General features: G+C 39.6%; 7 protein-coding genes, 2 long non-coding RNA genes and 1 other non-coding gene across 18 annotated transcripts in view; 5 read left to right on the top strand and 5 right to left on the bottom strand.

The window, feature by feature from the left end:
• Positions 1 to 19,725, bottom strand: part of LOC124320327 (cytochrome P450 2J2-like) — a 115,783-nt gene extending 96,058 nt beyond the window's left edge. Inside the window, exons 1-9 of one of the 2 annotated variants that reach the window (XM_046783166.1) lie at positions 19,345 to 19,725; positions 19,090 to 19,240; positions 18,872 to 19,011; positions 18,624 to 18,814; positions 18,351 to 18,553; positions 18,110 to 18,272; positions 17,917 to 18,031; positions 17,694 to 17,853; positions 16,917 to 17,619 (exon numbers count right to left, since the gene is read on the bottom strand). In XM_046783166.1, the coding sequence (XP_046639122.1) occupies positions 17,441 to 17,619; positions 17,694 to 17,853; positions 17,917 to 18,031; positions 18,110 to 18,272; positions 18,351 to 18,553; positions 18,624 to 18,814; positions 18,872 to 19,011; positions 19,090 to 19,240; positions 19,345 to 19,545 (1,503 nt within the window). In that variant the 5' untranslated portion in view covers positions 19,546 to 19,725 and the 3' untranslated portion in view covers positions 16,917 to 17,440. Of the gene's footprint in view, positions 1 to 16,916; positions 17,620 to 17,693; positions 17,854 to 17,916; positions 18,032 to 18,109; positions 18,273 to 18,350; positions 18,554 to 18,623; positions 18,815 to 18,871; positions 19,012 to 19,089; positions 19,271 to 19,344 lie in introns of those variants that run through there. The other variant, XM_046783167.1, reaches the window with a different exon arrangement.
• Positions 709 to 3,664, bottom strand: LOC124320468. Of its 5 annotated transcripts, XR_006913866.1 has the most exons (10): positions 3,594 to 3,664; positions 3,373 to 3,520; positions 2,950 to 3,228; positions 2,667 to 2,828; positions 2,370 to 2,593; positions 2,179 to 2,307; positions 1,816 to 2,103; positions 1,646 to 1,748; positions 1,300 to 1,388; positions 709 to 1,223 (listed from the first exon to the last, which is right to left on the bottom strand). It is a non-coding gene; the product is annotated as an uncharacterized LOC124320468 (long non-coding RNA). The 5 variants fall into 5 exon arrangements; XR_006913868.1 differs by lacking the exon at positions 3,594 to 3,664 and having other exon boundaries at positions 1,291 to 1,388; positions 3,373 to 3,387; XR_006913869.1 differs by lacking the exon at positions 3,594 to 3,664 and having other exon boundaries at positions 709 to 1,217; positions 3,373 to 3,387.
• Positions 4,011 to 4,129, bottom strand: LOC124323065. The gene has a single exon (XR_006915311.1). It is a non-coding gene; the product is annotated as a 5S ribosomal RNA (ribosomal RNA).
• Positions 5,707 to 7,223, top strand: LOC124320381 (alpha-(1,3)-fucosyltransferase C-like). Its single transcript, XM_046783250.1, has one exon. It carries the CDS (start codon positions 5,811 to 5,813, stop codon positions 7,032 to 7,034), a length of 1,224 nt encoding a protein of 407 aa, XP_046639206.1. The 5' UTR covers positions 5,707 to 5,810; the 3' UTR covers positions 7,035 to 7,223.
• Positions 7,147 to 9,242, bottom strand: LOC124320384 (chymotrypsin-2-like). Of its 2 annotated transcripts, XM_046783254.1 has the most exons (9): positions 9,006 to 9,242; positions 8,580 to 8,806; positions 8,362 to 8,520; positions 8,215 to 8,303; positions 8,026 to 8,152; positions 7,789 to 7,930; positions 7,578 to 7,723; positions 7,372 to 7,512; positions 7,147 to 7,258 (listed from the first exon to the last, which is right to left on the bottom strand). In XM_046783254.1, the coding sequence occupies exons 1-9, from the start codon at positions 9,121 to 9,123 to the stop codon at positions 7,253 to 7,255; spliced, it is 1,155 nt and encodes a 384-aa protein (XP_046639210.1). In that variant the 5' UTR covers positions 9,124 to 9,242; the 3' UTR covers positions 7,147 to 7,252. The 2 variants fall into 2 exon arrangements, with proteins under 2 accessions (XP_046639210.1, XP_046639209.1); XM_046783253.1 differs by lacking the exon at positions 7,147 to 7,258 and having other exon boundaries at positions 7,338 to 7,512.
• On the bottom strand, positions 9,451 to 11,375 carry LOC124320400 (protein D7-like). Its single transcript, XM_046783279.1, has 8 exons — positions 11,085 to 11,375; positions 10,884 to 11,019; positions 10,622 to 10,769; positions 10,486 to 10,560; positions 10,334 to 10,428; positions 10,042 to 10,269; positions 9,932 to 9,977; positions 9,451 to 9,856 (listed from the first exon to the last, which is right to left on the bottom strand). The coding sequence occupies exons 1-8, from the start codon at positions 11,187 to 11,189 to the stop codon at positions 9,799 to 9,801; spliced, it is 891 nt and encodes a 296-aa protein (XP_046639235.1). The 5' UTR covers positions 11,190 to 11,375; the 3' UTR covers positions 9,451 to 9,798.
• On the top strand, positions 11,871 to 13,949 carry LOC124320294 (osteoclast stimulatory transmembrane protein-like). The gene is made up of 2 exons (XM_046783101.1): positions 11,871 to 12,709; positions 12,779 to 13,949. Exons 1-2 carry the CDS (start codon positions 11,918 to 11,920, stop codon positions 13,889 to 13,891), a joined length of 1,905 nt encoding a protein of 634 aa, XP_046639057.1. The 5' UTR covers positions 11,871 to 11,917; the 3' UTR covers positions 13,892 to 13,949.
• LOC124320450 lies at positions 15,837 to 16,922 on the top strand. Its single transcript, XM_046783335.1, has 3 exons — positions 15,837 to 16,264; positions 16,372 to 16,548; positions 16,623 to 16,922. Exons 1-3 carry the CDS (start codon positions 16,136 to 16,138, stop codon positions 16,764 to 16,766), a joined length of 450 nt encoding a protein of 149 aa, XP_046639291.1. The 5' UTR covers positions 15,837 to 16,135; the 3' UTR covers positions 16,767 to 16,922.
• LOC124320497 lies at positions 17,876 to 19,866 on the top strand. 3 transcript variants are annotated; one of them, XR_006913936.1, is made up of 5 exons: positions 17,876 to 18,008; positions 18,086 to 19,014; positions 19,121 to 19,454; positions 19,514 to 19,664; positions 19,724 to 19,866. It is a non-coding gene; the product is annotated as an uncharacterized LOC124320497 (long non-coding RNA). The 3 variants fall into 3 exon arrangements; XR_006913934.1 differs by having other exon boundaries at positions 18,086 to 19,033; XR_006913935.1 differs by having other exon boundaries at positions 18,086 to 19,033; positions 19,116 to 19,454.
• A 3,018-nt stretch (positions 19,867 to 22,884) lies between these two features.
• Positions 22,885 to 26,668, top strand: LOC124320255 (inter-alpha-trypsin inhibitor heavy chain H4-like). Its single transcript, XM_046783047.1, has 12 exons — positions 22,885 to 23,047; positions 23,120 to 23,298; positions 23,361 to 23,471; positions 23,550 to 23,664; positions 23,727 to 23,859; positions 23,936 to 24,111; positions 24,178 to 24,381; positions 24,442 to 25,389; positions 25,471 to 25,570; positions 25,638 to 25,936; positions 26,015 to 26,166; positions 26,265 to 26,668. The coding sequence occupies exons 1-12, from the start codon at positions 22,907 to 22,909 to the stop codon at positions 26,377 to 26,379; spliced, it is 2,673 nt and encodes an 890-aa protein (XP_046639003.1). The 5' UTR covers positions 22,885 to 22,906; the 3' UTR covers positions 26,380 to 26,668.
• The last annotated feature ends 119 nt before the right edge of the window (positions 26,669 to 26,787 follow it).

The raw sequence follows: 26,787 nt of genomic DNA, 5'->3' as shown, positions 1-26,787 counted from the left end.
AGGAGGGGAGGGCTCTGGTCGAACGGGCCAACGGGGAGACTTAGAAGGCGCATGATCCGATGAAAACTTTTGGAGGGTCATGAGTCTAACCCGGAAGCCTAGTATGACTACATCTCCCCGGAAAAACTTGCCTCGTACTTCTCTCTTCTTCTCGGTCCAGATACTACAGTATCTCTGGGGGCCGTAGACAAAACCTATAACAGCATGTGCGAGTTAAAACAAAGCAACCCACTACCCAATGAAACAAAAAGCCATGGTTTATTTTTTGCGCAAATCTGCGTTAGTCAAGTTACAAATTTTTCTAATTTAACAACTCGCGTAGAATTTTGCATGTAATCTTTTAGTGCAAATCGCGATTCCATGTGTTTGGTAGTTAAGAAAATGGTTGTTTAAGAAAAAAACAATGGGGTGTTCTGAGTAGCCAAAAAACTCACCATTGTTTGTTTTTTAAACAACCATCTTCTTAACTACCAAACACATAGGATAGCTATTTGCACCAGTATAGACTAGATGCAAAATTCAACAGAAGTTATTGATTTTGAAAAACTTGTAACCTGACTGACGCAGATTTCCGCAAAACTAAACCAACGCTTTCTGTCTCATTGCCGCAGCGGTGGTGGCGGGTTGCGTTTAAACTCGTGCAGAAGAAAATCGTCTTGAACCGGACGTTCTGTTTATTGAATTTTTTGAACATTTTATAAAGAAATAAAAATTATTTCATGTAGTGTACTTTTTTTTATTTATTACAGATATTACATGGTTAAGGGTTAACATTGGTTTATAGGGTTAAGGGTATAGATTTAAGGGTTAGTAGGTGTATGTTTTCGGGGTTTGAAGGATTGGAAGGTATATGTTTGTGGGGTTAGGAGATTAATTGGTAGGGATACGTTTGTAGGGTTAGAGATTAACTGAATTTTTATCCAAACTTGAAATTTCCTCCCTCCTCCTCCAACATCCACCACTTTCCTTTCCCAACCCCAAAAACATGTTTATTATTTGTTTGACATGAACATCCCATATTTGTTTTTGTTGCTTCTACACTTATAAACGGTAAACTGCAATAGTCACGATGACAATTTAACAAAATATGATGCAACTTCGGTAACACAACATCAGCACCAAGGAACGGCCAATTGAACTTGATGTAGAAAGATCCTTCACCAGCATAGGCTTCAACAACGTGCCACATCGGACAGCAACTACGCGAACATAAAACACTTAACCTATAACCAAAATGAAATGAATTAATCTAGATGAATAAATGTCACTTTACGTTATTTGTCACTTTACGTTATTTACACGAGTTAAAGCCCTCAGCTGGCTGCATCAAATCCATATGTACGTTGGGCAGCAACAAAGAAGCTCATACTTTTACTAGACTGATATTTCTATTTATAAAAAAAAAAAAAAACTGAATTACTATCAAATATCAAGGGAACAATGTCTTAAATTACAAAAACAAAAATGACACAAGTTACAGTAAACTATACAAACACAATCCTTCAGAATAAAAGTTGCAAAAGAACCTACAGCTAGCAAGCATTAACAAGGTAGACAACTGAAAAATCTACAACAAATAAGTTAAGAGATAGTCACCAACTAACTAAGTCTGTAGTCTCACAGTTAGAAAGTTGAAAATATTTACCTGAATAGTTCTGAAGTGTTTCTTAAAAAACGTACAGCCGGTACAGGAAACAGAGGAATTTATCCTTGGCATGGTTGTCCAATTTCAAAGAGCTCAATTTCACCTACATGAGGGAAGAGAGTTACTTATAACAGAAAATCAAATGCGGTTTTATTTTCTTCTTTTCAGACCTGGAGTGTTACAATTCTGGCTTGGGCATCACTCAATGAGGGGAAAGAATTGAGGTAGTCTTATAAGTTAACATACTTTTTTTACATACTAAGTTTTTGTGCAGCGACACTTGGAATAACACCAGCTCAATAAATGCATGCGGCAGCTGCAGCTCAACAGGACTCTATTACACTTTTCACCAGCTGGCTGCAAGAAAATGACATTAATGATACTACAGCCATGAAGCTCAGACTTTGTTGTGTTCTAAATTTCTGAAACAGTTGAGCAAAGGGATCTCCATCTTTGACCTGAAAATCAAGTAATTATTGCATACATTATTGCAGCTATTGCATTATTGCAGGGAGATTGATCAACAATATTACTTTACTAGCTCTGAAGTGCTTCTGCACGAGATGAGACGTGTCTAACAATGGCCAACATTTCGACAAAATGCGCAGCAGTTTCGACCCACGTCATCACATTTGGCCAAGTGAAATTATATGCCAGCTTGCCTGTAAATTCAGACAGAGACGTCAAAGATTAATTAAATTTAAGAAATCAAAACTAGCATTACCAATTACATTTGGCTGAGAATGTAGATCGACACCTCAATTCCGTAATGAATTTAGAATACGGAACATGCATCAGCGTCTCGGAAACAATCAAACAACAAACAAATGGCAAATATTTCTTCCTCACGAAGACTCCCGCGTCACCTGGCGGATGGGGGGACAATCCGCCGGTATGGCGACCGTAAAACTCCAAAGACAGAAGAACTCCACTCCACCGACAAATCACCTTTAGATCCACACACAAATAGTTCTATTTAACATACACAATAGTATTAATGAATAAAAACTAAAAACATTACCTTTCCATCTCCATGATGGAAAATGTTGGAAATTCGACGTAATGGATAGTTTGGATACAGCCAGCGTCATACAAAGTCATACAACACCATAGACGCCCCGAAGACGAATGACGTGGTTTTGCCACATCTGCGCACCCCCTGGTGGACGAATTCGAATCCTACCTATTGACAACATGACAAGTGACTACTTCACACCCTTAAACACAACCCACTGTTTATTAGACATGCTTAGAAATCATAAAAATGGCCAACAAATTGATAAAACGTAGAAAAAAATTATCACCTTCGTCCTATTACTTCACGTCGCCATAAGGAAAATCCAATCATCACTTACTGCGACAAGTTGGATTATTCTGCAGATTGATGCCGATATTGGACTTCTTCTTTAATCAACAAAGAATTCTTTTGCAGTATTAATGGATGTGCAAAGAGACATCTTGTTTGCTGTACATTTGTACAACTCCACGATGATGAATTAAAGATTGGCGAGACTGACATAAGATGCGATCTCATTTTCTCGTAGTAACAACCGAAAGGGGTAGGCCTATAGCTGAAGTAAAGCCTGCAAAATAACAAAAAAAAATACAGCATTATTACTACGGTGCACGGATTCGTACAGATTTCTTAGTCGGTTAAACAAAAGCGATAACAAGTCACATAAGCTCTATTTAAGACAGATTTAATATGTTCCTCTCACTGGCTTTACTTTGACAGGGGTATTTTACTGTTCAGTGAGGAACTGCCATGTAGGTTGATCCATGTAGACCGGGTGGATTCTTGGGCTAAACCATTCAGGCTACTTGAATGCCTTTTTTCAACCAAAAGAGAGACAGGACCCGTGGGTGATAATTGTACTTTGATTGGGCACTCCAGAAACAAAAGAAAGGTTTACGTGAACGGGCTAATTTGGTATTGCCAAATTCTCACTGTATATCAAAGTCTTCAATTTCTATACATCACCATGCTGAGTTTGTCAGCAATCTATCATACTAAACGTTAACGTCTTAGTGTTTGTTATTTCTTAAGTCTGTCCCCTTAACCACTCGGTCTCGGCCATCTTGACATTTAGTGTTTGTTATTGTGGCGTGGCACGGTACACTGGCAGACACTCTGACACCCTAACACAGAACACGAATACACGAGTGTTGCCCAGCAGGTGTTGCCATTGCCATTTGCCAATCTGTTAATTGCAACGTTGAAATCTAAACATTGATCATTTTTATGTTTTATAACTTTTCTTATATTGTTTAATGCCAACCACATATTTATAAAATTTCAATAAACGATAAAATAAAAAAGAATAAATGAAATTTTGTGTTTGTCAGCTAAAAAATGAAAAGATAATGCCAACTGCATCCCGTATTCCCAAGCGGTCACCCATCCAAGTACTAACGGGACCCGACGTAGCTTAACTTCCGGGAGCTGACGAGACCGGGTGCGTTCTACGTGGTATGGCCGTTGACATGAAAATGGAGAAACTAACTGATAACAATCGGTTGTTTGTTTGTTTTCTCTGGGCGGATATTGCCGTTTACATTTGATAAAATTTCAAAAATGATCGAATTGAGGATAACCGTTTGTGCCCTATTTTACGTATTTTATTATGAAAAGACCTACAGCTTTAATATTCCGATAACTTGTCCTACTCCAAATTAAACAAAATGGGAAAAGGTTAATTGGTTGAATGTCCAATAAGTGATATTACATTTTTTTAATCGAGCATAAATGTACTTGGTTCAATTCGACTGGATGCAACAACGCTGTGAACTTCAAGCGTAAAATCTTAGACAAACGGTAGAGGCACGAAGTTTGCGACGGAACTATATCTTCCCTGTTAGTTATCAATTCATATATCAGGATTAGAATCAGGTTTTGGCGATCCTTTAGAAAAATTATGGTCTAAAATATTTGCATTGCATTCTCTACACACGAAAATTTAAGACAAACGTCAATCAATTACCAATACATTCTTTAAATTTTACGTACCTCAGGACTCGAGTAGGCTCGAATAGAATTTAAGAGTTTTGTTCGTTTTGTTGTGGTGATAGTGTTGCTGGGCTTACTCATACAAACGGATGATATTGCAGCCAGTCGACGACAAGCTCCGGTAGCAATAGCGAGGCATTGATGCTGTGAAAAACTAATTAAAACGTCTGTTGAATTAGAAAAAGATGACACGCCAAAAGGGATATCCGAAGGGAATAATGGAAAACGATATTGTGATTCATTTGGACTCGTCATAAAAAGCTGATCCACAATTTGACTGCTGATTTGATAAGTATAAGAAGGAACACAGCAGGAGAGAATGAGGACTAATATCAACAGTTTAGACAACTTGGGCGAGTACATCTTCGTGCGGACTTTGTTCGAAAATAAATTATAACTACTTTAGGCACAGGAAGCTGGAAGCACTGCTGGGCCATTTTATACATTTTATAGTCGAGATGAAGAATGTATACAGGTGTTTTTCTGATCCACGTGTCTCTGATTTTGGTTACTGATAATCTTAGAGGGCACGCCAAAGTCGCTGGGTATCGTTGGGCAACACGAATGCCAGTTTAAGGAAGAATATTAGAAAGTGACGAGAGCTGTTGTTTTGAATGTTCTTTAAAGAAAGCGTTGACCTAGGTCTTTTTTAAATAGCTCCCGTTTGGTAACTTACATCAGAATGTGTCTGGGTTTACCTGTGTCTGAGTCAGGTAGTATATAATAGCCTAGGGATTTCTTTATCCTATTGAAAATGGCATTCATTTTTCTCTGTCACACACCAGAATCATCAATTTACTTTGAACTAAATGACATTTTTTTTAAACAAAAGCTTCTAAATAATCCTACATTAACTTTACATTCCGTATTCATCCCTTGAAATAGTACCATTTTAACTTAGGGGTGAGCGTACCGTAGAAATTTGAAACTGATATCTTATTACACCTCAAAAGAAAGGAACTTTACAATCAACATATAACACGTCGATATCTCTTTCGTGGCCGAAAGGCGATAAACTCGTCATTATACTTACTCACAGGGTACCTCTAAAAAAGTGTAGGGACGATTCAGATTAAATGTATTGTACATTATTGAGGACCTTGGTGCATCGTGTAAAAATTCGCAGAGAACGTAAGCTCATCACGATTTGTAAGAGTTATGAGTGGTATTACGATTATGTTGCCAATTCGTGCATTTATGCGAGTGTTTCTCTTGTGCATCTGCATGTCGCTGCTCTTGTTATTCCTATACATAACGTATTTTGGTAGTGAAATCGACAGACCTGGACTTCTTCGAGTGGCGATCGGTACAAATGACTCAATGAATGATACCGACAAATGGAAAAGAATTTCGGTCATCAAAGGCATCAAAAATATTTTACTATGGAATGAATTGTGGGGCTATAGATTTGGATTGGGGAAAGCGGCATTTCTAAACTCCGGTTGTCGGGTTGACAACTGTTTCATCACTAACAATGCCAGTCTAATGCCGCACGAAAATTTCGACGCTATTCTCATCCATCCGCCGACACAGAAAACTCCAAAAGAATTCACAAATCGACGACCCGATCAAATATTTGTGATGTTTTCCAACGAGCCACCCGATCACATGCCATCAGAGTTGAAGTCATTCGATAACTACTTCAATTGGACCATGACCTATCGAAGCGGATCAGATTTCCATCTCAAGTATGGTGAAATAATTCCTCTGGATACTGCGCCAAAAACAGAAACTGAGGCAACAACCATGCGAGAACAAATGGTTCATTTTGGCATGAATCCGGCTCTTGGAAAGACGAAATTGGCCATTTGGTTGGTATCCAACTGTTACGCCAGAAGCAACAGACAAGGATACGTCAAAGTGTTGAAAAACTACATGGATGTGGACATTTTCAGTAAAGATGGCCAATGCGGAGGTGAGGATCGTTGTCCACGTAGTCAGAACGAAGACGTTTGCTACGACATGATTGAGAAAACGTACAAGTTTTACTTTTCATTCGAGAACTCGATCTGCGAGGAGTACGTCACGGAAAAGTTCTTTGAAATGATGGGCAGGAACATTGTGCCCGTCGTGCTGGGCGGGGCCAATTACAGCGCCATCGCTCCTCCGCATTCTTACATCAGTGCTTTAGATTATACTCCCAAACAGCTGGCCAAATATTTGAAGGAACTCGACAGCAATGACACTTTGTACGCAGAGTATTTCTGGTGGAAACCACACTACACCGTTCGCAACCTCTACGGAACAAGCAGACAGACATTCTGCGACTTGTGCGAAGCCCTTCACTCAACACCTCTGAAAAGGGGAACAGTCAACGGTTTAGAAAAGTGGTACATGAAGGAATCCCATTGTGCGAACATGCCAATAATAATAAGGAACTAAACTAACTACCGAAAAAGATGCTTCCCTAAATATCCACTGCAGAAGACTCACGGCAGATCCCGTAAAACGTATGTACTGAAATCAACACATAAAGGATGAAGTTAAAATGTTATTTCATTGAAACCTAAAAAGTTTATTATTTCTTTTTCTGCAACTTCATAAAGTTGGAATAAACAATTGAGATTTCTATTTAATTACCACTTTTCAGCAAGCGAAGATTAAACCTATACAAATTTATATTCAAACAAAGAACTTGTCAACCGAAAAATATTTTGTATTAAAAAAATACCCGAAAAAAAAATATTTTTGTTTAGTTTATTTAAAACTAAGACCGTACTTTATTTTTTTCGATCCAATCGCGGAAAGATGAAATTCGAGTATAAACGCCGTACGTGTTTGTAGCACAACCGATACCCCAGCTGACAATTCCAATTTGACATCCGTCATCTGCCAACATCAAAGGTCCTCCACTGTCACCCTGCGTGAAAATCATTCAATAAAATAAAAAATAAATAAAAAAATATCTTAGCAGTTTCAACTTACGGCACACGAATCACGATTGGGGGCCCATGCGCAAATGTAATGATCGGGGACACCTCCTGGAGATTGAACACCCAAATTTCTGCGGCAGTCGTCCAGTGATTTCAGTTTCAACGTCACCTTTTGAAGCACTGGAGATTTGGGTCCCTCTATTAATTGTTAGAAACATGTTACACCAGCGTTCTGAATGTACATCTAATTCATGATGTTGTACTGTAATATGTGCGGCCCCATCCAGCGGTGACCACGTCTTTCCCTACGTAATCCTTTGTAACATCGTCGTGGAGACAAACAGGAGACACGACATTTGTGAACTCGACCGGTGAGTCTAAAGTAAGTAGAGCAATATCGTTGCGCTAATAGAAAAGTTTTTCGTTTAATAAAGGAACCAGCCGTATGAGGAGCGTCATCATGCACGCTAAACTATTATAAGAAAGTAAATAATCCTTACCAATTTACGATTGTCAAATTGTCTATGACGAATGACACTTTTGACATGTCTTATCACTTTCTTGGAGTCGTTTATATCCACAGCACCCATAACAATAGTCAATTGCAAGAGATCCTGAGAAGACAACCTGCGACTCGACTTTGATTCAATAACTTCACACATGAGAGACAAGACTGAATTTAATTTTACCCGCTAACACAATGGGCCGCAGTAAGGACATGATTGGCATCCAACAGTGATCCTCCACAAAAAACATTCCTTCCTCGCATGATACCCACCTACCCGGAAAAAAAATATTATTTGCATTTCTCATGGCAATTGTGTTTCTATATTCACCATAAATGGATATTCTCCTAAAGTAGAGATTTTCCCGTTAACGATTCGCGAGCCAGCGCCATCCTTGAAACGTCCCATCTCTTGTTCGCCAGGAGGTAAGTTGTCGCTTTGAGGTTGTGGCGTCCTGCTATGTAAATTATTACAGCAAACTCCGTAGACCTGGAAACAAGAGCATTATTTTCTCGATTACATAAGGGAATTTTGATAATGGACTGAACCTGTCGGCCGTTGGCTTCGGTAGATAAATGGCATGTTCCTAACGAGCCGATAACCCACGTTTCATTGGAACTGAGAGATTGATGCACTTTGGTGTAAGGGTAACATTCTCTGGCAGACAGGCAGGTACCAGGTTGCCCATCGAACGTCATGCAGGAATGAGGCTGATGATCTGGTTTGACGACTTTTAGAATCTGTTGGCGATCAACGAACCTAGATCCATCATTAACTGACAAAATACAAACAGAACATAAATAAATTGACTCAATCCCACTGAATGTTCAAGGACAATTGCTAATTCAAGTTTAGGATGCCGAAAGGGCCAACTCCAACTCTGGTTTTCTGGAGTTCACCAAGTGCCCACCACGTCCGGGAGTGGCTCAATTCGAAATTGACCTTGGAAAACAACCGGTATTTTGATGGATTACCGTGCGTTGCGACGACACCTTCCGTTTCTAGAGAATGGGCCCATGTTGTTACGACTAAAATTAGAAGCAGACCAAAGAAATCACAAAACGATCCGTTAAAGTTCACTAGAACTGTCATTTTTCAAAGATAACCACTTGATGGACTGAACTTTTCCACTGGTTTTCTACAACTTCTAACGAAACGGGATCCACAACAGCTAGTTACTCTGTCTCCGACAATCGACTGCCCTGTGCAGGTTTCTTCGCGCTATGTTATACAACAACGCCAACTGGCAGCAACTGAGACGGACTCCAGTCGCTACCTGTTTGTGTGTCTTTTCTTTCGGGCGAGATGGAGTTTTGGATCCATGCCTGCTATCGCCATCAAGCCCTTGGCGTTTCCAGTTGCAACAGAATCAATTGTAGTTTTTGGATACAAGAACCATATCAGTTTTGAAATATCAAGTTTAAGTGAAGATGGAAATGTACTGACCATAATTGTACAAAGGGGAATGAACTGTGACACCATACCAACCAACTCCAGTGCGAGCAAAAAGCCCGCTTTGAAACTTTACTCTGAAATATGAGCTTTACCGTGCGAATAATACCAATTACATAGAAAGTGGTCAAATGATGAATCTAATGAAAACTTCAAAGTCAATTAAAATGAAGTCAAATAGTCACTATGCTAGAATTAGGTGGAAGTTAGTAAAGAGTAAAAAGTGTTAAAAGAAGTAATACAGTATGTCAAAAAGACATGAAATGCCCCTAAAACTTGGTACAATAGTACCGCTTCATAAAAAGCCTAATAAATTCACAAGCCGGGAAAATCGTTGGGGGAATAACGGTAGGGTATGCCATTATATGGGTACCTAGAATAAATAAGATACAAGTATAACGTTAGTATATCATACTTTAGTGTACATACTCAACAATCTTTAACATACGGGTGATAGGATGGCCTGGCGTCATCACTCCAAGCCGACTCGGAAACTGCATAATTGAACAGGTCATTAATATTGGCGCCCTGAAAATTAAATTGAAATTGAAATCTTACGCAAATATCCCCTTCCTCTGCCGGGCATCTGAGAATGAGGAGGCGGTATTCCATGAGGAGGAGGTATTCCGTGTGGAGGGGGCATGCTATAATGAATAGGTCTAAAATGGGCAGGGCCGTTATAAGTTTCACTGGATGGTGTGGATGATCCAGGTGAACTTTCAGTATAGCTCGTTGATCCAGTAGACGATATAAATGACAAATTTGCAGGCCGATTCGATGGTGTTTCTAGAAAGATAATCAATCAATTACAGTTTTTTGCAAATCTTTGCAAATAAAATGTAGAAAGTACCTGCAGGTTTCCTTTGATAAGCAGTGTGTTCTGGATTGCTTGATGAAGCTTCAGAAGGCCAACTTTTTTCAAGTTTCACAAGTTTTTCAGTTTGCCTAGGTAAAATAGGTAATTGAATTACTTGACCCAAATTGTGGTAAAAAAATTCTTACTCCATCTCTCGCAATCGTTTGCGCTCCTGTTCTCTACATTCACGGCGCTTCGATTTCGTTAAACCGTGAGGAATGCTAAGAAAAAAAGTTAATTCTTAAATTTGAGGCTTGTAAACATCATTAAAGCTATTTTTACGTCATGTGTGCAGCTTGGGCTCTTAACATTTCTGGCTTGAATGTGGGTTGATCAGATGGAATATCCCATGACTCATCAGTAAACGATGAATGGGATGCACTAGTGTCATTGTAAATCAATTTAGGTTCCCTGAATCTAGATGGTTCAGCTACAGGGAATGAAAAAAATGACTTAGCTCAGCTCTATTTTAAAACATTATTTAAATTTTTTATTAAATTTTTATTTAGTTAAATTATTAATTAATTATTAAATTTTTCATTACCAGCAGCCACTCTCTTTGTTGCAAGTTTCATTAAAGCATGCTCACATGTTGCATAGTGAGATTCAAGTTCACCCTTCCTCACGTAATGCAACGTCCAAAATTGACACTGAACAAAGTCATGATTTGCAGGAAGATTCTGAATAAAAGAAGAGAAAAGAGTAAAGAATCAAGTATTTAAATTTGCAACTAGAGATTACTTACACGTTTGCATTTGATTATATGTGCCTGAAGTCTACGTCTCTCGATGACGTGAACAGGATCAAAAGGACAGTTAACTCGTTCTGATTTGTCAGCAACAATTTCCATTATTAACAATAAAACAAAAGTTCCGTGAAAATGGAACTAACAAACAGTAAAAAAAAATTCAACACCCTGGAAAGTCAATCAAGTAAAAGAAAAGGGAAATAGCTTTCAGACACGTGAAAGTGGGAGTCGGAAAGAGAAAAGGAGTCTCTCTTTTTCTTCGACGTAGAAAAGAGGAGAAGAAAAAGCAAAAAGACTTCACAACAAACAGCGTTGCCAGGCGTAAATTCTGAATCTTTTGAAATAGAAAATGCGAAGCAAGAAAAATTAACAAATAATTGACAAAAATAAAAAGAACCTTCGTGGTGCAGCTTCCAGTATTATGAAATATGATTCTTTTGAAATAATAATTGTTAAAAATCTAAAACAAATTTAAAAAATAAATGAAGAAATGCTGCAAATTAGGTTAGAGAGCCAAAACGGATGCAGCTCTGACGGAAATGTTGGTTTAACCGCGAACAGGGAAGTAAATCCATTTCCATAAAGGCAGCACGCACCAAGTCTATTATGACCTGACGCTTATCTTCTTTTTCATAAACTCCAACTGCGTAGATTTTTAATCAGAAAATAAGGATTGGTGTCAATTATAACAAATAAAAAAAATTTCCTTAAGCAATATCCGTCAACGACAATATTTACGTAGGGAAATGTCTTATAAACGTTTTCGCTAGAATTACGTTGAGCAGTAGAACTCTGAACTCCGAAAAGAATAGTTTTGAATTATTCCGATTATGGAGAAACCGCCGAACAATCTATCCTCCCTCGTTGTGATTCCGGAAACGATGGATGTGCCACCGAGTAGCCCGGCTCTATCCGTCGTGCCTTTGGAGATGTCCAAGTGGCCATCGCTTCGCGGCCTGGTGTGCGATTGGCAGGATCTCGTCCATCCATCCACAGCCGACCGAAATTCCGACACTTTCGACGAGTTTGACTGGTCAGACAAAGGCAAAGGGAAAAGTGCCTGCCTTGCTCGTTTCCTGTACAGCGACCAAAATAAATTCCGCAACGTCAAGCTTCTTTTAATTTTGCTGGTTGGCATTTTCTACGGGCTCCTCATCATGACCATTCTCCATTTCTCCATCGGCTTCCCTATCAAAATTACGAGCGGCGTGGGCCTCGTCGTGACCATAGTCGTTTCGTTGGTGTTGATTTTCTGTTACGCCAGTCGCTGTATTTTATCGCTGGTGATCCCTTCGCTGGGTACTAAGCAGGGCAAAACCATTCTCATTGCCATATTGGTAACCCAATTAATGTCGGGACCAGTAGGCAACTTGACGTACAATCTCAAACAAAGTTCACACTCGTTGGCTTGCTTTAGCAACATGACTGTGAACCAGACGCAAGACATTAAAGAAGCCATCGTAGTATCGTTACACAATTTCACCCAAAATTTCACGACGCATATTCTCAATCAAGTGAGAGAAGGCAGTGAAGCAGTTGGAGCTGTAGGCCAGACAGCAGTCAATATTTTGTGTAAGACATTTCATCTTCCATGCGGATGGAATGTTCAAGTCAAGGAAGAAGTAAACATATTCAATTAATACATTCAATTACTATTAATTGCTTAATTTAATGCTTTTTTCCAAATAAAGATTAAAGAGGCGTTTAAGGAAGGCGTGGGTTACAAACAAATCCGGGAGCAGATGACATCCACCAACAAAACCATCCAAGATGGCAAACACAAGCTCAACTTGAAACTGAAGAGCGTCAAAGAAGAAGTCGAAAACCACTTCCGGAAATATTTGAATTTCGATGTCCTTTTGAAAGTGGCCACCATGCTCAGCTTGCTCTTCTTGTTAATCTGCTGTTGGATGTATTACTTCCGGTTCCTGCACATTTTATCGTACGACAACGTGTACGCCACCAGGTTGTTGAAGCGATACGATCAGCATTGCAGCGAACGCGGTAGCACTCAACTTTTCCCTCTGCGTCCCCGTGAAAAAGTCAAAATTATCGACTCGGTTTCTCTGTCAATGTCCCAGTTGGAACGGAAATCTTTGCTCATTTCCCTAGTCCTCTATCTGTTCCAGTGTGTCGTTACCGTTATCTTGTATGTGGCCGACTGGACCCTTTACACTTTCATGGAGATCATCATTCGAAATGTCAACCAGAGCGACAGCAGCAGTTGGAACGAAACGGCCACTTTCCGGGTGGATTCCATCAACTTCGAACTCAATATCCCGTTTTCCTTTGATGCCAAACAGTGTTTGGTCGTCCCTAGTAAGGTGTCGGAGAAAAGCGTGATTATCCTGATCGTCGTTTACATTATTTTAGGATTAGCCGTTCTGTCTCAAGCGTACTGCCTCCGATTCCGCCACGCCATTGTCGCCTATTTCTATCCGGAAAGGAACAGTGAGCGTATTCAGTATTTGTACAATAAGCTGTTGAGGAAGAGAGAGAGAGCCAAAATGACGTTGAAGTTCCAGTTTCCCTTCCGCAAGGCCAATTCCGTCAAAATCATAAGAATCGCTACTGTCCCGCCTGCTGTACCTGCAGCAGCGGACCCGGGTTCTCGTAAGACAGTCAAGCAAAGCTGCTTAAGTGTAGTGCGCAAATTAGGGTTATTTCGTCGCTATTGCTTTGTTTGCGGATTGGCGGAGAATTCCAATTTCCAGAAATGCAATAATTTTCCCGTTTGCTTGTGTATGTATTGCCCCTGTTGTTTCGATGACAGGAATAATACTTGTCTGGTTTGCGACGAGTAATTTTTCATTTTCAAATTAAATAAACGATTCGTTATTATTCTCAATAAAAACCATTTTCCGAGTCAAAAAGAGTTTGTTACTTGTATTAAAGAGTCAATACAATTAAAACAGACTCAAGTTTCATCAAATTTCGGGTTGTGACGACATTTGGCGTCTTTGTGGTACCACTGGTTCAAACCTTTCGCTATAGATGATTGAATTGGGCTCGTGTGAAGGGCTTCGCACAGATCACAGAATGCCTTCCGATTGGTATCGTAGAGGTTGCGGATGCGGTAGTGTGGCTTCCACCAGAAATACTCTGCGTACAAAGTGTCATTGCTGTCGAGTTCCTTCAAATATTTGGCCAGCTGTTTGGGAGTATAATCTAAAGCACTGATGTACGAATGCGGAGGAGCGATGGCGCTGTAATCGGCCCCGCCCAGCACGACGGGCACAATGTTCCTGCCCATCATTTCAAAGAACTTTTCCGTGACGTACTCCTCGCAGATCGAGTTCTCGAATGAAAAGTAAAACTTGTACGTTTTCTCAATCATGTCGTAGCAAACGCCAGAGTTCTTTTCTCGGGGACACACATCCTGGCCTCCGCATTTGCCTTTTTTACTGATAATGTCCACATCCATGTAGTTTTTCAAAATTTTGACGTATCCTTGTCTGTTGCTTCTGGCGTTACAGTTGGATACCAACCAAATGGCCAATTTCGTCTTTCCTTTAGCTGGATTCAATCCGGATTGGGCTAAACTGAGGCGCATTGCTTCTGCTTCTTGTTCCGTGGTCGGAGCCGTCTCCAAAGGCACAATTTCTCCGTACTTCAACTGGAAGGTAGAACCGGATCGGTAGGTCATGGTCCAGTTGAAAAAATTTTCAAATTTGTCAAGTTTCGGCATGTGAGGTGGTGGCTCGGTGGTGAACATGACGAACATTTGATCTGGTCGGCGATCCTTCAGGATCCAGGGTGTGTGCTGCGTTGGCGAATGAATGACAAAAGCATCGAATTTATCGTGAGTCATGAGCGTGTTGTTGTACGTGATGAGACAGTTGGAAACTCGGCAACCAGAGTTGAGAAACGCCGCTCTGCCCAACTCAAATCTGAAGCCCCATGCGTTTTTCCACAGTAGAATGTTTTTGGTGCCGTTGATCACCGAAATTCGTTTCCAAGTTTCAGTTTGAGATACTATTTCACCGGTTGATGTCTGACTGACAATTTCAGATTGTGATGCAACATTTGTTTCATGAAAGTAAAAAAGAAAGGCCACGACTGAAGAAATACAAAGAAATAAAATTAATACCATTTTTTTATTGATCGAGTAAGTCGATAATACACTTGTTCTTGCAAGAGCATCCTTCATTCCACAATTAAGATATGAACAAGATTTAATTCAAATAGATCCGAATTTTTAAAATGAGGTGAAAAATGATTTGTTCCAAGTCTATACAACAACTTTACACGCAGCTCCAAGCCAAACCACTGCGTGAAATAAGATAAACTTTCGGCTTGTCACAGGTTTTGTTCTGTATCCGTGGCTGCTATGATGTGGTTTCATTTTGCTTTTATCTCTTGAGTTAGTTCAGTGCTTCAGTGTAACAGTATGAAGTAAAAATGCGCAACTCTAACATTGTGGATAAGTTCTTAGATAAGATGTACGCTTTATCTTGGAATATCTCCCGCACATCAAGTCAAATGTCGAGTCAAAAGAAAAGTTACGTCGCCAAATGCTAGAAATTGTTCGACGACTCACAGCGCATGCTCGGCGCTTGCTAGTTGGCGTCCAAATCGATCAAAGTGATGGAAGTATCTCTAAAAGTTATGTCGCGTTGAAAAGCGGCGATAAGCCTGTATTAAATAACTTGCTCTAGGGCCTCACCAGCATCGAGTATTGGTTTCCATGTTTTTCATCTTTTATATTTGTGTATATATTAGAAACGAAGCGCATTCGTGCAGTACATCCGATAAACTGTTGTACTACGTGATTTTAAACATGCACGACATGGACTTTGTAACGAAAGCAAATCAAAGCTGTTAAGAGAAACTATACGAGTCGGGTCAAAAGATTGACGTATACCCAAGGACCAGGGTACTTAATTCTTGTTTTAATACGAACACTTTCAAACCGAAGGCCCTCACATTAGAATTCTCATTTGACGGGCGAACGTCTTCCATTCAAGACAAATTTTCTGATCCCTATTTTCCCAGTAACCAGGGATTTTTCGTTTATTCTGTTGTTTTGTGTTTCAAATTTTTCAAAGATGCGCTCACTTATCGCGTTGATTCTCTGTTTGTTTCTGGTATTCAATGCCGACACGTCACCCATCCACGAATACTTTGAACGGCCTTCTGTGGAGCCAGCCGACAGGTCTCTACACATTTTCCGCCAGGTAACTAAATCTCTTTCCTATTTTCATAAATTAAATTATAGAATGCTAATAGATGCAAAAGCGCAGTTTTATTAACGAAAGTTATTTGGTATTCAATTATATCAAAGTTTGAGAAGAATTTGCTGGGTCACAAACGCTTCCTTGCCGCACCAAACGACGTCATCACTGAGGACAATGTGATTGAATATGAAGAAATTAATAAGGCAGCGATAGCCCAAATTTCCAGCGTCTTGTGCGAGGCTGGCAAAACCTCCGGGTGGTTGCAGTGCAACGATTCCACCGGGGTAGGAATAAAAATTCCCGTTTTATTACAGCCTTACAAAATACGATTGGTGACGAATTAACTTTGATTATACAGGAAACCGACCGATCTGAAGCGGAGAAGATTTGCCAAGCTCACGGTCAAACACTTTGGACGTACGCCCCAAGGGCATCGTACCAATCGTACGGATTCTGGATTTGTGCTAAAAATCGTACCAGAGTTGGGCGTAAACCTTATTAGTCATAATCACGATTTGGATTGGGGTGGTGGGGGGTCTGTCATCAAAACAATTTGCGCGAATTTTTTTTTCAAAATTGGATTCCAGAATAACCGGTTTTTGTAGAAAGAGATCTTGAATAAACAACTATAATCACTTCCAGTGATATTTTCCAAACATTTCCTTGTCAAATGAAATTTTATTTTCTCAATAAGGGCACACAATTGGGGAGAGGGGAGGCTATTTGCGAGGTTAGTGATGTTATTGTTTCAAACAATCGGTACCGAATTAAGATTTAATTGATTTAGGGTTCCTGTATATTGCTATTCTCCCATAACCACTTCCACAAAATTGGCGGAACTGAGTATAACCAAGAGAAAATTTTCCTATTTTCCATTTTTGTCTAAAGAATTTTCAGGTAAAACGTTTCAAACGATTTGAGGTACTGGTCAGGTATACTGGTATAGGATAGTAAATTTTGAGCACTCATCCCTTTTACCCAGCTTTTCTTTCCGCCCCCAAAATCAAATGTCAAGGACATTTCTATACAAAACTAAAAAAAGATAAGTAATTCTACCATATAAACTCAGAAATTTGAATTTGGATAAAAAAGAAAGAGGCTAGGATAAAAATGGATAGTTCTTCTCCATTTTATCGATTATAAAATCGAATGACTTTTATCAACGAAAATGAAATCCTACACAGGAATGAATTCTAGATGATGAAGTGGCGGCGTGTAGGTTACTCCAAAATGTCCACTTCTGATGTCGACATCCTCACCGGCTGGCAGTGCTACTTTAAACTTTTGCAGGATTCCAACAGTAAAAAGGAATAGTTCCATCTGTGCCAGCCCTTGCCCAGGACATTCTCTCCTGCCTAAACAAGTAAACAGCGGATGCCAAAGTAGGTAAATAGAAAGTTAGAAATTGTTGTAACCAGTTCAATAATACCTGTGGAGAATGCTAAAAGATTTTCATTTTTACAGAACATTCCTTCGTCATTTAGAAATCTTTCCGGCTGGAATTCTTTTACTTCGTCCCATTGATCCTTGTTATTACTCATGGCCCAAAAATGGAGTAAAACCCACGTGTCTTTTGGAATATCGTAATTCTGAAATTAAAATTAACTTAAGTCTCGATAGTTGATTTATAAAAGGAATTGTCGAATAACAACTTCGTATGTTGCATCTTGACTGGTATTGCGCCACATTCCCGGAGCGACGCCACCCAAACGAAGGACCTCATTAATAAAAGCCTCAGTGTAAGGTAACTGTGTTCGCTGAGCATACCTATCCAGAAATAAATAATAAAGTTAAAACATTCAAAAAACAAAAACATTTCAGGGTAATTCAAGGAAAGCGAATTACGTTGGCGTCGAGTCCCGACCGAAGGCGTTGATAATTTCCTGTCGAACACGTTCCTGGCCTTGAGGATACTTGGCCAAACACAGGAGTATCCAGCGAATGGTTGTGATGGTCGTCTCTCCGCCGGCGATAAACAAATCGGAGACCAACCAAAGGAGTTGCGTCTCTGTATATACGAGAATTCACAACCCTGAAAAATGTTGCCGATAACCAAACGTGACTTAAGTGGATGTTGTTGTCTCACCGGTAAAGTGAGTCGACGTTCCACTGCTTTTTAATTCTTGCATTTTAACCAGGTAGTCGTACATCATGGATTCTTCCACTTCCGAGCTTGAAGTTTCCTCTCTGTACTTCCTGAACTTGCCGATGAGTTGTTTAAAGTATACCATTCTCGTCGAGACGATGAGCCACAAGCGCACACAGTTGTGCCATATTAAATGCCACAGGCTGCATCAGAATTTTTTTTTTATGTTTGATTTGTTATACACTATTAAATTATATTCAAATTAGAATTTACGTGAGTATGATGACGTAGTTATGGGGTCCGGTGAGCTCGACAGCCTGCAAATTTGTTTCAAGGTTTTTAATGACTTTTTGCAAAAATGGATCGCCCCATTTAAATTTATCGCCGCTGATGATGGTCCAAATGATGTTGTACACTGCCGTCGCAATGTTCGGATGCGGATCGTGATTTTCACCGTTCGTTTTCTAAATGAACCCGTAGAAATTTAATTAATCTTTCAGCATAAATGTATGAAGACTTACACCAATTTGATGAAGATATTCATCAACCACATATTGAATTCTCTGCTCCATTGATTGTTTTCCAAATCCATACTTGCGAAATTCGTGAGTCAGAAATGTTCGATGTTCCTTCCACGACGGCCCATCATTGAACACAATTCCTGGTAAATCGAAATACGTCAAGTATAATAAAGATATAACAATTTTTTTACTATAGCCTAGAGCACAGTATAATTTACCTTTGTTTTTTAATACTCGTGCTAAGAATAGTCCCGGCGGCCGTTCGGTGAATTTGTCCGCCTGATGGACACACAAACGTTGAGCAACCCTTGCGTCTGAAATCACGACGACTCGTTGTCTGAAAAACCGCAAATAGCAAATCGGTCCCGTCTGAAAACGAAACGTCATTGTTTGGTCAGCAAATAGTCTAAGAGTTATGTTCAATTGTTCACTTCGCACAATCAATATTTTTATAAAGAAATAACTTGTATTGCCTGAAAAGCCCACTGAGAGAACTTGACAAAAGCCGGCTCGCCTTGAATAAACGTCGAGTGAATTAATTCCATCAAATTGCCAAAGATGAGATTTTGCTTGGGACCAGGAGGTAAGCGATAAGTTTTCCGATTTTGACGCCAACAGTAATAAATAATCGTGACTAAAAAGCCAACCGCCGCTGTGCCAAAGATATCCGCCATTGTGGAGATGATGCAGTAATTTTTCGCAAGATGAATGTGCTGAAACGCGGGAGGATTTCTAAAAAGAGCTTGAAACTGAGCAAGGTCACAGCACGTTATGTCAGAGGAAAGCCGAGTTGGTAACTATACTTCTTTAGGAGTGATAGCTGACGGCTAAAAGGCTTAACGTTATGCACAGCAAGGCGTTCAACTTTCACGATAACCTTCCTTCACCAACTGTACGAGTTTTGACTGAGCCATTCAATTCCCTGGAGGTTCTTCATGGCGGAGCGAAATGTAATGGTGTCGATGTCCTAATAACATCTGGTTCGGAAAAGTAGAATTCTTATCGGCGGCCATCGTTGTACGCTATACAAAGTAATGTTTTAAAAAATATAATGCGTTTTAAAATATTTTACCCAGTGGTTCTAACTTTTCTTCCAACCAATAGCGGGATATTGATGCAAAAAGCGCAATTTTTTCGTAATTCATCAATTAACGTTCTCATTATGCGTCATTATATTACTTTTTCCACTGGCGCATGGTAACAATAACAAAATGAAATTGAAAACTTCGAAATGCCCTATCTTCGGTACGGTTATTTAAATTACTTTTACTTTATTAGTTTACATACGACTGGGGTGTGGTAGGCATAATTTATTCATTTTACCTGAATAAACGTTCGGTCTTTTACTAACAAATCTTGATCGACCCAGATTTCTTGTCAACAACGTTAATGGACACCTTACCGTATATTTTTGCCAAAGATGTTGATCGTCTGTGACTGTGATGTCATCCAGATTTTATATTGCTGCTGAATCTATGAGATATTAGATTTGTCCAAACGCTGTTGTCGGCTATCACCGGATGTCCGTATATGGCGTCATAAGTTAAGAGGAGGAGTTATGTCATAGTTGTTTTGTAGCCTAGTTTTTCATGGTGTTTTTTTTTTCTTTTTTTTTGGGGGGGGGGAGGAGGGTGTCTAAAAACGAGCGTTTTAGTATTTTATGACGGCGCGAGGGAGGGAGATGGGGTAAGAAAAAAAGTACAGTACTTTTATTGCTCATGCAGCATTTGGTTGCAGCAGTGCAGTTTTTCTGATTTAATGAATAATTGTTGGGTGAAAAATTCAGATCATCGACAAGTTAAGTTCTCAACCTTTATATCTCTCGACTTTTAGTTGCATTCACTTGTTACGGGGACTCAACTCTAATAAGCACTGTAAAATTCGGTTGGCACTTGGCAGGCGACTGTCACATTATTCGACCAAGGTCACTTCTAAATATTTTATTAGAAATTTTCACTTTTTTTTAAGTAGTCTTTGTTTAGTTCAACAAATTTTGCTCCCGAATTCCGCTCTGTTTAAGTAACAATAAAATAGAAAGTGCTTTTGACGCCTGTAGCCTTTTGCATTATTTGTAGTTTCTTCTGTCATTTTCATTTCAGCCGTAATCGTCTAGTGGTTAGGACCCTACGTTGTGGATCACAGCGTATAACAAAACCGTAGTAACCCAGGTTCGAATCCTGGTTACGGCAGAACTCTTTTTCTCGTAATTTCTATTTAGTGCAGTTAGTTTGCGTTATTTTCATGTAAAATAATTTAAGAAATGAAAAACTACATTTTTCTTTAAAGAAAATGTCTCTGCAACTGGCCAAAACTGCGTGTTTTTATTAGTAAGTAATCCAGAAATGGCTAGTTGCACCCGATGCATGAAGGACAGCATATGTCACGATTTGCAGGTTATTGCTATATTCATTTGCCAATTATAATTGGGTTTATAGGCAGTTATTACCGACCTCACAGTACTAAAAATGACGAGTGAACTTTCTGACGGTTACCTGGATCCCGTAGTGCAATAGATAATGTTTTTAAAAGCACACATAGCAGTTTATAGCACTGTAGCTACACTTACAAATTACAGAAACTAATGCAAAAAGCGAACACATCAGAATTGCATTTTTATTACCAGGAAATATTAAATGCACAAAAAATGAAATACTTTTAAAATGTCGAATCCCAAAAAATATTCTTGCTACTCTAAAAGTTTTGCTAACCAATTTTTCAGCCGTAATCGTCTAGTGGTTAGGACCCTACGTTGTGGATCACAACGTATAACAATACCGTAGTAACCCAGGTTCGAATCCTGGTTACGGCACAAACCTTTTTAAAGTTTTGATTCCCAGTTAGGTTTTAATTATGAGTTATTTTTCATAGTGCGAATATTTGCTTTTCCATCCAAACGCGTTATTTGTAAAGGCTCATGCTCAAACATATGGAAAACAGTAGAATGAACTCACGATATTTCTTCAGATAATATATGCAGCAAAATGCTAGGTTTGAAATAAGCAAACATATCAAAAACAATATTTGAAAAATATGCGCCGTTGACTAGATGCATCACTCATCAGTGTGTTTGCTTTTCGCACGAAATCAACAGTTTATGTTCAGTAAGAACTCGATATTTTGAACTTTGATAAACAGCTTTGGCCTCGAAAAATTGACCCAGCACTCTGCAGGATCCCAAGACTCGATTGGAACGAAATCCAGTTTTCCCTTTTTATTTCATATTCAGACTGTGAGGTTTCCAGAATAAGGCATACATGTCAGAATATTAGGAAAACATCTAAGTCCTATTTATTAGTACGTAGTAGGATCTTGCCTTTATAAGGGAATGCGCATGCTATATCTAAAGGGCAACCTTGACGTTTTGAAAAATGCTGGTAATACTTCACAAATAAAATTTTAGCAAGATTTCGTCTCGCATGAACGTCTTGCACGTTTGGACTACCATTTGTCCTCTTTCATAAAAAAATAAGACCCACACTCAACTACACATAAGTCTCACAATCAACTTTGCGGGGTAATAAATTCAGTTCGGAAAAAAAGGAAATACAAATATTTGCGGTAAGTTTTATTATTTTCTGTATTATTCACAGTCAAGGTGAATTTGGGGACTAGCGATTGCACGTCTTGACCTTGAGAGTTCTTTATTCTCGTGAGAAAATGAGAAACACGCGTTTTATTACATTGATTTGAATTTTTTATTTTATTTGCTTCCTTCTATGGATAACTTTGTGCTCTCAAACTGATCTATATCTGTCATTTGAATAATAATTCAAGATATCTTTTACCTTCACTCGAATGTTGCTAGCCCAGCGAACAATTTATGGACCGACGAGCTTTTTCCAATGGGGAAAACCAAAACCACATTCTTCTATGCTATAGGCGTCTGGCCGGTCTTGGACATTTTCACCCTTGGGGGAATGTTCACGAATAACAAAGTGGCTTAGACATTAGAGTATAAATACGCATGAAGTTCATTGGTGGCAAGACAGATATTCTTTCGGTGCCGACCGAACAACATCTCGCAAACATACAGCGATGGCGAAAGTTTCGCAACTTCCTTCTCAATTGGCAACAGTTTTAGTCTTGCTGCAGCTATGGCTGATGCTGGCAAGTGCTTCACCGACATGGGTCGTACGACGTGACGTGAAAAGCGCAACTGAAACTGATCCACAAGAGGTAAATTAGAACGGCAAATATTAATTGGCCAAATTGCAACTATAGTATTAAATTTTGCAATATTACCATCAGGTACAAGATGTCCAAAACACTCAACCGCGAATTTATTTTATGGACATTGTGTCCGACATTCGGCTTCGTTACGCTTCGACAAAAGTCACGTCAAAAGTTTCCAATCCGTCCAGAAAAGCTCAGGAAGCCACTTTCCACGTTGTTCTGCCAGAAACGGCATTCATTTCCGGCTTCTTGATGTAAGTTGCCTTTTTCAAACCATTGAGAGTTGTAGTAAAATCATGTTTGGACATTTTTACAGGGAAATTGACGGGAAAGAGTACAGAGCCAGTGTCAAAGAAAAGGAGAAAGCTCAAGAAGAATATCAGAGCGCCGTCGATGCGGGACAGTCTGCCGCTCAAGTCACCGCAAAGTAAATTTTTATCTTTTATTTATTTTTTAGTTTGTTAATAATCGGAAATTGATGAATGTCATCTCTTAATTGTTGCAGTGCTCGTAATGCCAATCAATTCACCGTGTCAGTTAACATTGAACCTGAGCAGAAAATATTTTTCAATTTGACGTACGAGGAGTTGCTGTCTCGACGCAAAGGAATTTACGAACATGTAAAACAAAATTTTTAATAAATTGATTTTACAGCTCAATAATAATTTGTTGGATTGAATAGGCAATTCACGTCACTCCCGGCTCAGTTGTACCAAAAATGAGCGTTCGTGTCAACATATTCGAGACACTTCCCATCAACAAAATCGCCGTCCCTCAATTGCGCGGAAATGACGTTGAACAAGATCACAATTCGAGTAAGATTGACTTTAACACTACATTTCTTTATTCATTTTTTAAAACTTCTACATGCTAATTGTTAATCTACTGCAGCTGAGAACGAGATAGCCAAAATCATCCGCACAAACGAAACCACCGTCGTGAGTGTCGTTTACGAGCCGACAGAGGCCGAGCAAATTAAAATCTCCAAGGATGGACTCCAGGGGCAGTTTGTCGTGCAATATGACGTCGATCGATCATCCATTGAAAAAAAAGGAGGAGAAATCCACGTAATTAAACAAAATGTCCACATTTTATTTTTTTGAAGTTATTTCATTTTTTAAATGTCAAATTAGGTGGTGGACGGATATTTTGTCCATTTCTTTGTCCCGGCTGATTTGCCGACGCTTCGCAAACACGTCATCTTTGTGCTGGACACGAGTGGCTCCATGGTCGGAACAAGAATTGAGCAAACCAAACAAGCCATGAATTCCATTTTAGATCAACTTAGAAAGGACGAGGATATTTTCAGTGTTGTCGAATTTTCATCGGCTGTCACGGTTCGTTCCGTAACAAACAAAAATTCGTTGCGCATTTCATTAAATTTTTGCATAATTTAGGAATGGGATTTGAGGAAACCTTACAAGGGACCTGATCCATATTATTATATGAACTCTCCGCCAGAAGACGCAACAGCTGTGCCACAAAATAATGAATCTGAAGTGAAATTCGGTCCTTATGACGACATTTTGGCGTATCCCGTAACGGAACAATCCGTCAAACGAGCCAAAGAATTTGTGGCCGCAATGGAAGTCACTTCTTCGACCAACATCAACGATGCCCTTTTGTTGGCCCTTAAAAACAGCCAGTCGGTTCAATCACGAGTCCGTCTCACGCCCATCATCATCTTCCTGACTGACGGTGAACCGACGGCGAGCGTCACTGACACAACGGAAATTCTGAAAAATGTCCGCAAAGGCAACAGCGACGATGTCGTCAGCATTTTCTGTTTGGCCTTTGGTACGGGCACCGATTACCAATTTCTGACGAAAATTTCTAGTCAAAATCGCGGATTCTCACGGAAAATCTACGAAGCTGCCGACGCCACCCTCCAGCTGAAAGGATTTTTCGACGAAGTGGCCTCACCGCTGCTCAGCAATGTCAACTTTGTTTACAACAACAACGGGCCGGTTAAACATGACGTCACCGAGACCACCGTGCCAAACTTCTTTAGAGGCACCGAATTCGTGGTGGCTGGACGGATTGATCCCAAATTCAACCTGAGTGCATCCATCAGTGGAACCGGAGTCAGTGGTTCCTTTTTGTTTCCCAATATAAGTCCCATCATTAGGATTTGTGCCCCACGGGTTACAACATTTGGCTGTCCCGACATCTTAGTACCAGCTGCCCCTAATGTCACTGTTGTTACGAAGCCGAAAAAGAGTTTTTCATTGGAAAAGATTTGGGCGTACATGACGATCCAAGACATGTTGAGGAAACGCCAAATTATCGACGATGCCAAGAGAATCGTCGAAATTAACCAAAAGGCCCTGAATCTCTCCCTTGCGGTAGGTTTTAACTTTACTTTTAAGACCAAAATTTTGCTAACCAATTATAAATAAATATACATTTTCATTTTATGCCAACAGTATGATTTTGTTACACCTCTGACGTCACTGGTGGTTGTGAAACCCAATAGCACAGCGACTGCGGCTGATCTCCGTCCTGCGGACGCTCAAACATTTGATGGTATATTGAAGATGTCCATTTATGATTTTATGATTAATAATTTGATATCTTATTATTAAATTATCAGATCTTCGTGGACCATCACCAGTTTACGCTTTATCAGCAGCGCCGGCGCCCCCGTTTATAGTTGGAGGGATCCCCCCCCCAAATTTCGCCCAAATTTCAGTTGTGGAAACTATTTTCGAGAGTTTTGAATTGGCGACTGAGAATTCTCCAGAAAGCGAATATGGGACAGTGGAAAGTGAGACGCTGGCACCTGAACCGTTTGTTCCTGAAAATTGGATCAAACAGTTTGACCATAATGCGACCCACGTTAATATCGCATCCGGCAATGAAACTTTCAATCTCCTATGGACTTACGAATTGGTAATTCATTTTCAAACTAAGACAAATGATTCACCTTTTCACTCTTTGTTACGCTTATTATTTCTGACGATCGTGTAGCCGGATATCGAGTACGAGTCTTGTTCAACGCATCGACCCCATGACGCAATTTGCAAGTCAATTTGGAAGTGTTCCAAAATTGTTGATGGAGCCAATCGTCTGTTGAGGGGATCCATCATGAACGGCAGTACTACTTGCATTATTGAAAACAAGTAAGCATTTTGAATATATGCTTTTGATCCCTTTGATAAGTTTCAAGCCACACCACGTCATGAAATAATTAACGCCGCAATCTTTGTAAATCATTTAGGTACCTCGGTGTTTGCTGTGACTCAACCAAGATACCCTCTATCGAAAATACAACTGCCTCAGAGCAAGTGACCGAAAACGTTTCCCAAAGTGATGGTGGTGCGTTATACCTGTAAAATCGTGATTATTTTTTCTATTTGGTCGTTTTGATGCCATTATGCTTAAGTGCTTGATTATTGTTGTTCAATTTTTGGCTTGCTATATGCAGTATGTAATTCACTCGTTGAAATATGGCGCTCGTTTATATAAAAGAGCTCTTCACCATGTCGTTAAATGTTAACGTCAATAATAAGCTCATCGCAGGTGTGAATAGGAATAAAACCTGGATGTGCGTAATTAATTTGGTTTACTTCAGCTTCCTGTATTTAATTTATTTCGCAGCAAATACAACGCAGTTCAATTACATTCCATATTTATTTTCAAGATAGCTCGTGAAGAAACCAAGTTATTGCGATGGCTGGCATATCATTTCAGCTAGCGCAGTGTCTGTTTTCATTCAATAGATAAAAGTGAACTTTTGATCG

This window comes from Daphnia pulicaria, chromosome 1 (assembly GCF_021234035.1).
Source record: "Daphnia pulicaria isolate SC F1-1A chromosome 1, SC_F0-13Bv2, whole genome shotgun sequence".
In the NCBI taxonomy this organism is placed as follows: Eukaryota; Metazoa; Arthropoda; class Branchiopoda; order Diplostraca; family Daphniidae; genus Daphnia; species Daphnia pulicaria.
Note: the sequence above shows the minus strand (reverse complement) of the source record. Positions and strands in the feature narration are given on the sequence as shown.

Bases quoted from the DNA above. Each gene is read 5' to 3' on its own strand.
- LOC124320381 (XM_046783250.1), top strand. From the start codon at position 5,811: ATGAGTGGTATTACGATTATGTTGCCAATTCGTGCATTTATGCGAGTG.
- LOC124320255 (XM_046783047.1), top strand. From the start codon at position 22,907: ATGGCGAAAGTTTCGCAACTTCCTTCTCAATTGGCAACAGTTTTAGTC. The intron at 23,665-23,726 runs GTAAAACAAAAT...TGGATTGAATAG, and splicing joins GCAAAGGAATTTACGAACAT to GCAATTCACGTCACTCCCGG. The intron at 24,382-24,441 runs GTTCGTTCCGTA...TGCATAATTTAG, and splicing joins AATTTTCATCGGCTGTCACG to GAATGGGATTTGAGGAAACC.
- LOC124320400 (XM_046783279.1), bottom strand. From the start codon at position 11,189: ATGGAAATTGTTGCTGACAAATCAGAACGAGTTAACTGTCCTTTTGAT. The intron at 11,020-11,084 runs GTAAGTAATCTC...TCTTTTATTCAG, and splicing joins ATATAATCAAATGCAAACGT to AATCTTCCTGCAAATCATGA. The intron at 9,857-9,931 runs GTATGTTAAAGA...TATTTATTCTAG, and splicing joins GCCAGGCCATCCTATCACCC to GTACCCATATAATGGCATAC.
- LOC124320294 (XM_046783101.1), top strand. From the start codon at position 11,918: ATGGAGAAACCGCCGAACAATCTATCCTCCCTCGTTGTGATTCCGGAA. The intron at 12,710-12,778 runs GTAAACATATTC...TTCCAAATAAAG, and splicing joins ATGTTCAAGTCAAGGAAGAA to ATTAAAGAGGCGTTTAAGGA.
- LOC124320384 (XM_046783253.1), bottom strand. From the start codon at position 9,123: ATGACAGTTCTAGTGAACTTTAACGGATCGTTTTGTGATTTCTTTGGT. The intron at 7,724-7,788 runs GTACAACATCAT...AACAATTAATAG, and splicing joins ATGGGGCCGCACATATTACA to AGGGACCCAAATCTCCAGTG. The intron at 7,513-7,577 runs GTAAGTTGAAAC...ATTTTCACGCAG, and splicing joins CCAATCGTGATTCGTGTGCC to GGTGACAGTGGAGGACCTTT.
- LOC124320450 (XM_046783335.1), top strand. From the start codon at position 16,136: ATGCGCTCACTTATCGCGTTGATTCTCTGTTTGTTTCTGGTATTCAAT. The intron at 16,265-16,371 runs GTAACTAAATCT...ATTATATCAAAG, and splicing joins CTCTACACATTTTCCGCCAG to TTTGAGAAGAATTTGCTGGG. The intron at 16,549-16,622 runs GTAGGAATAAAA...TTGATTATACAG, and splicing joins AGTGCAACGATTCCACCGGG to GAAACCGACCGATCTGAAGC.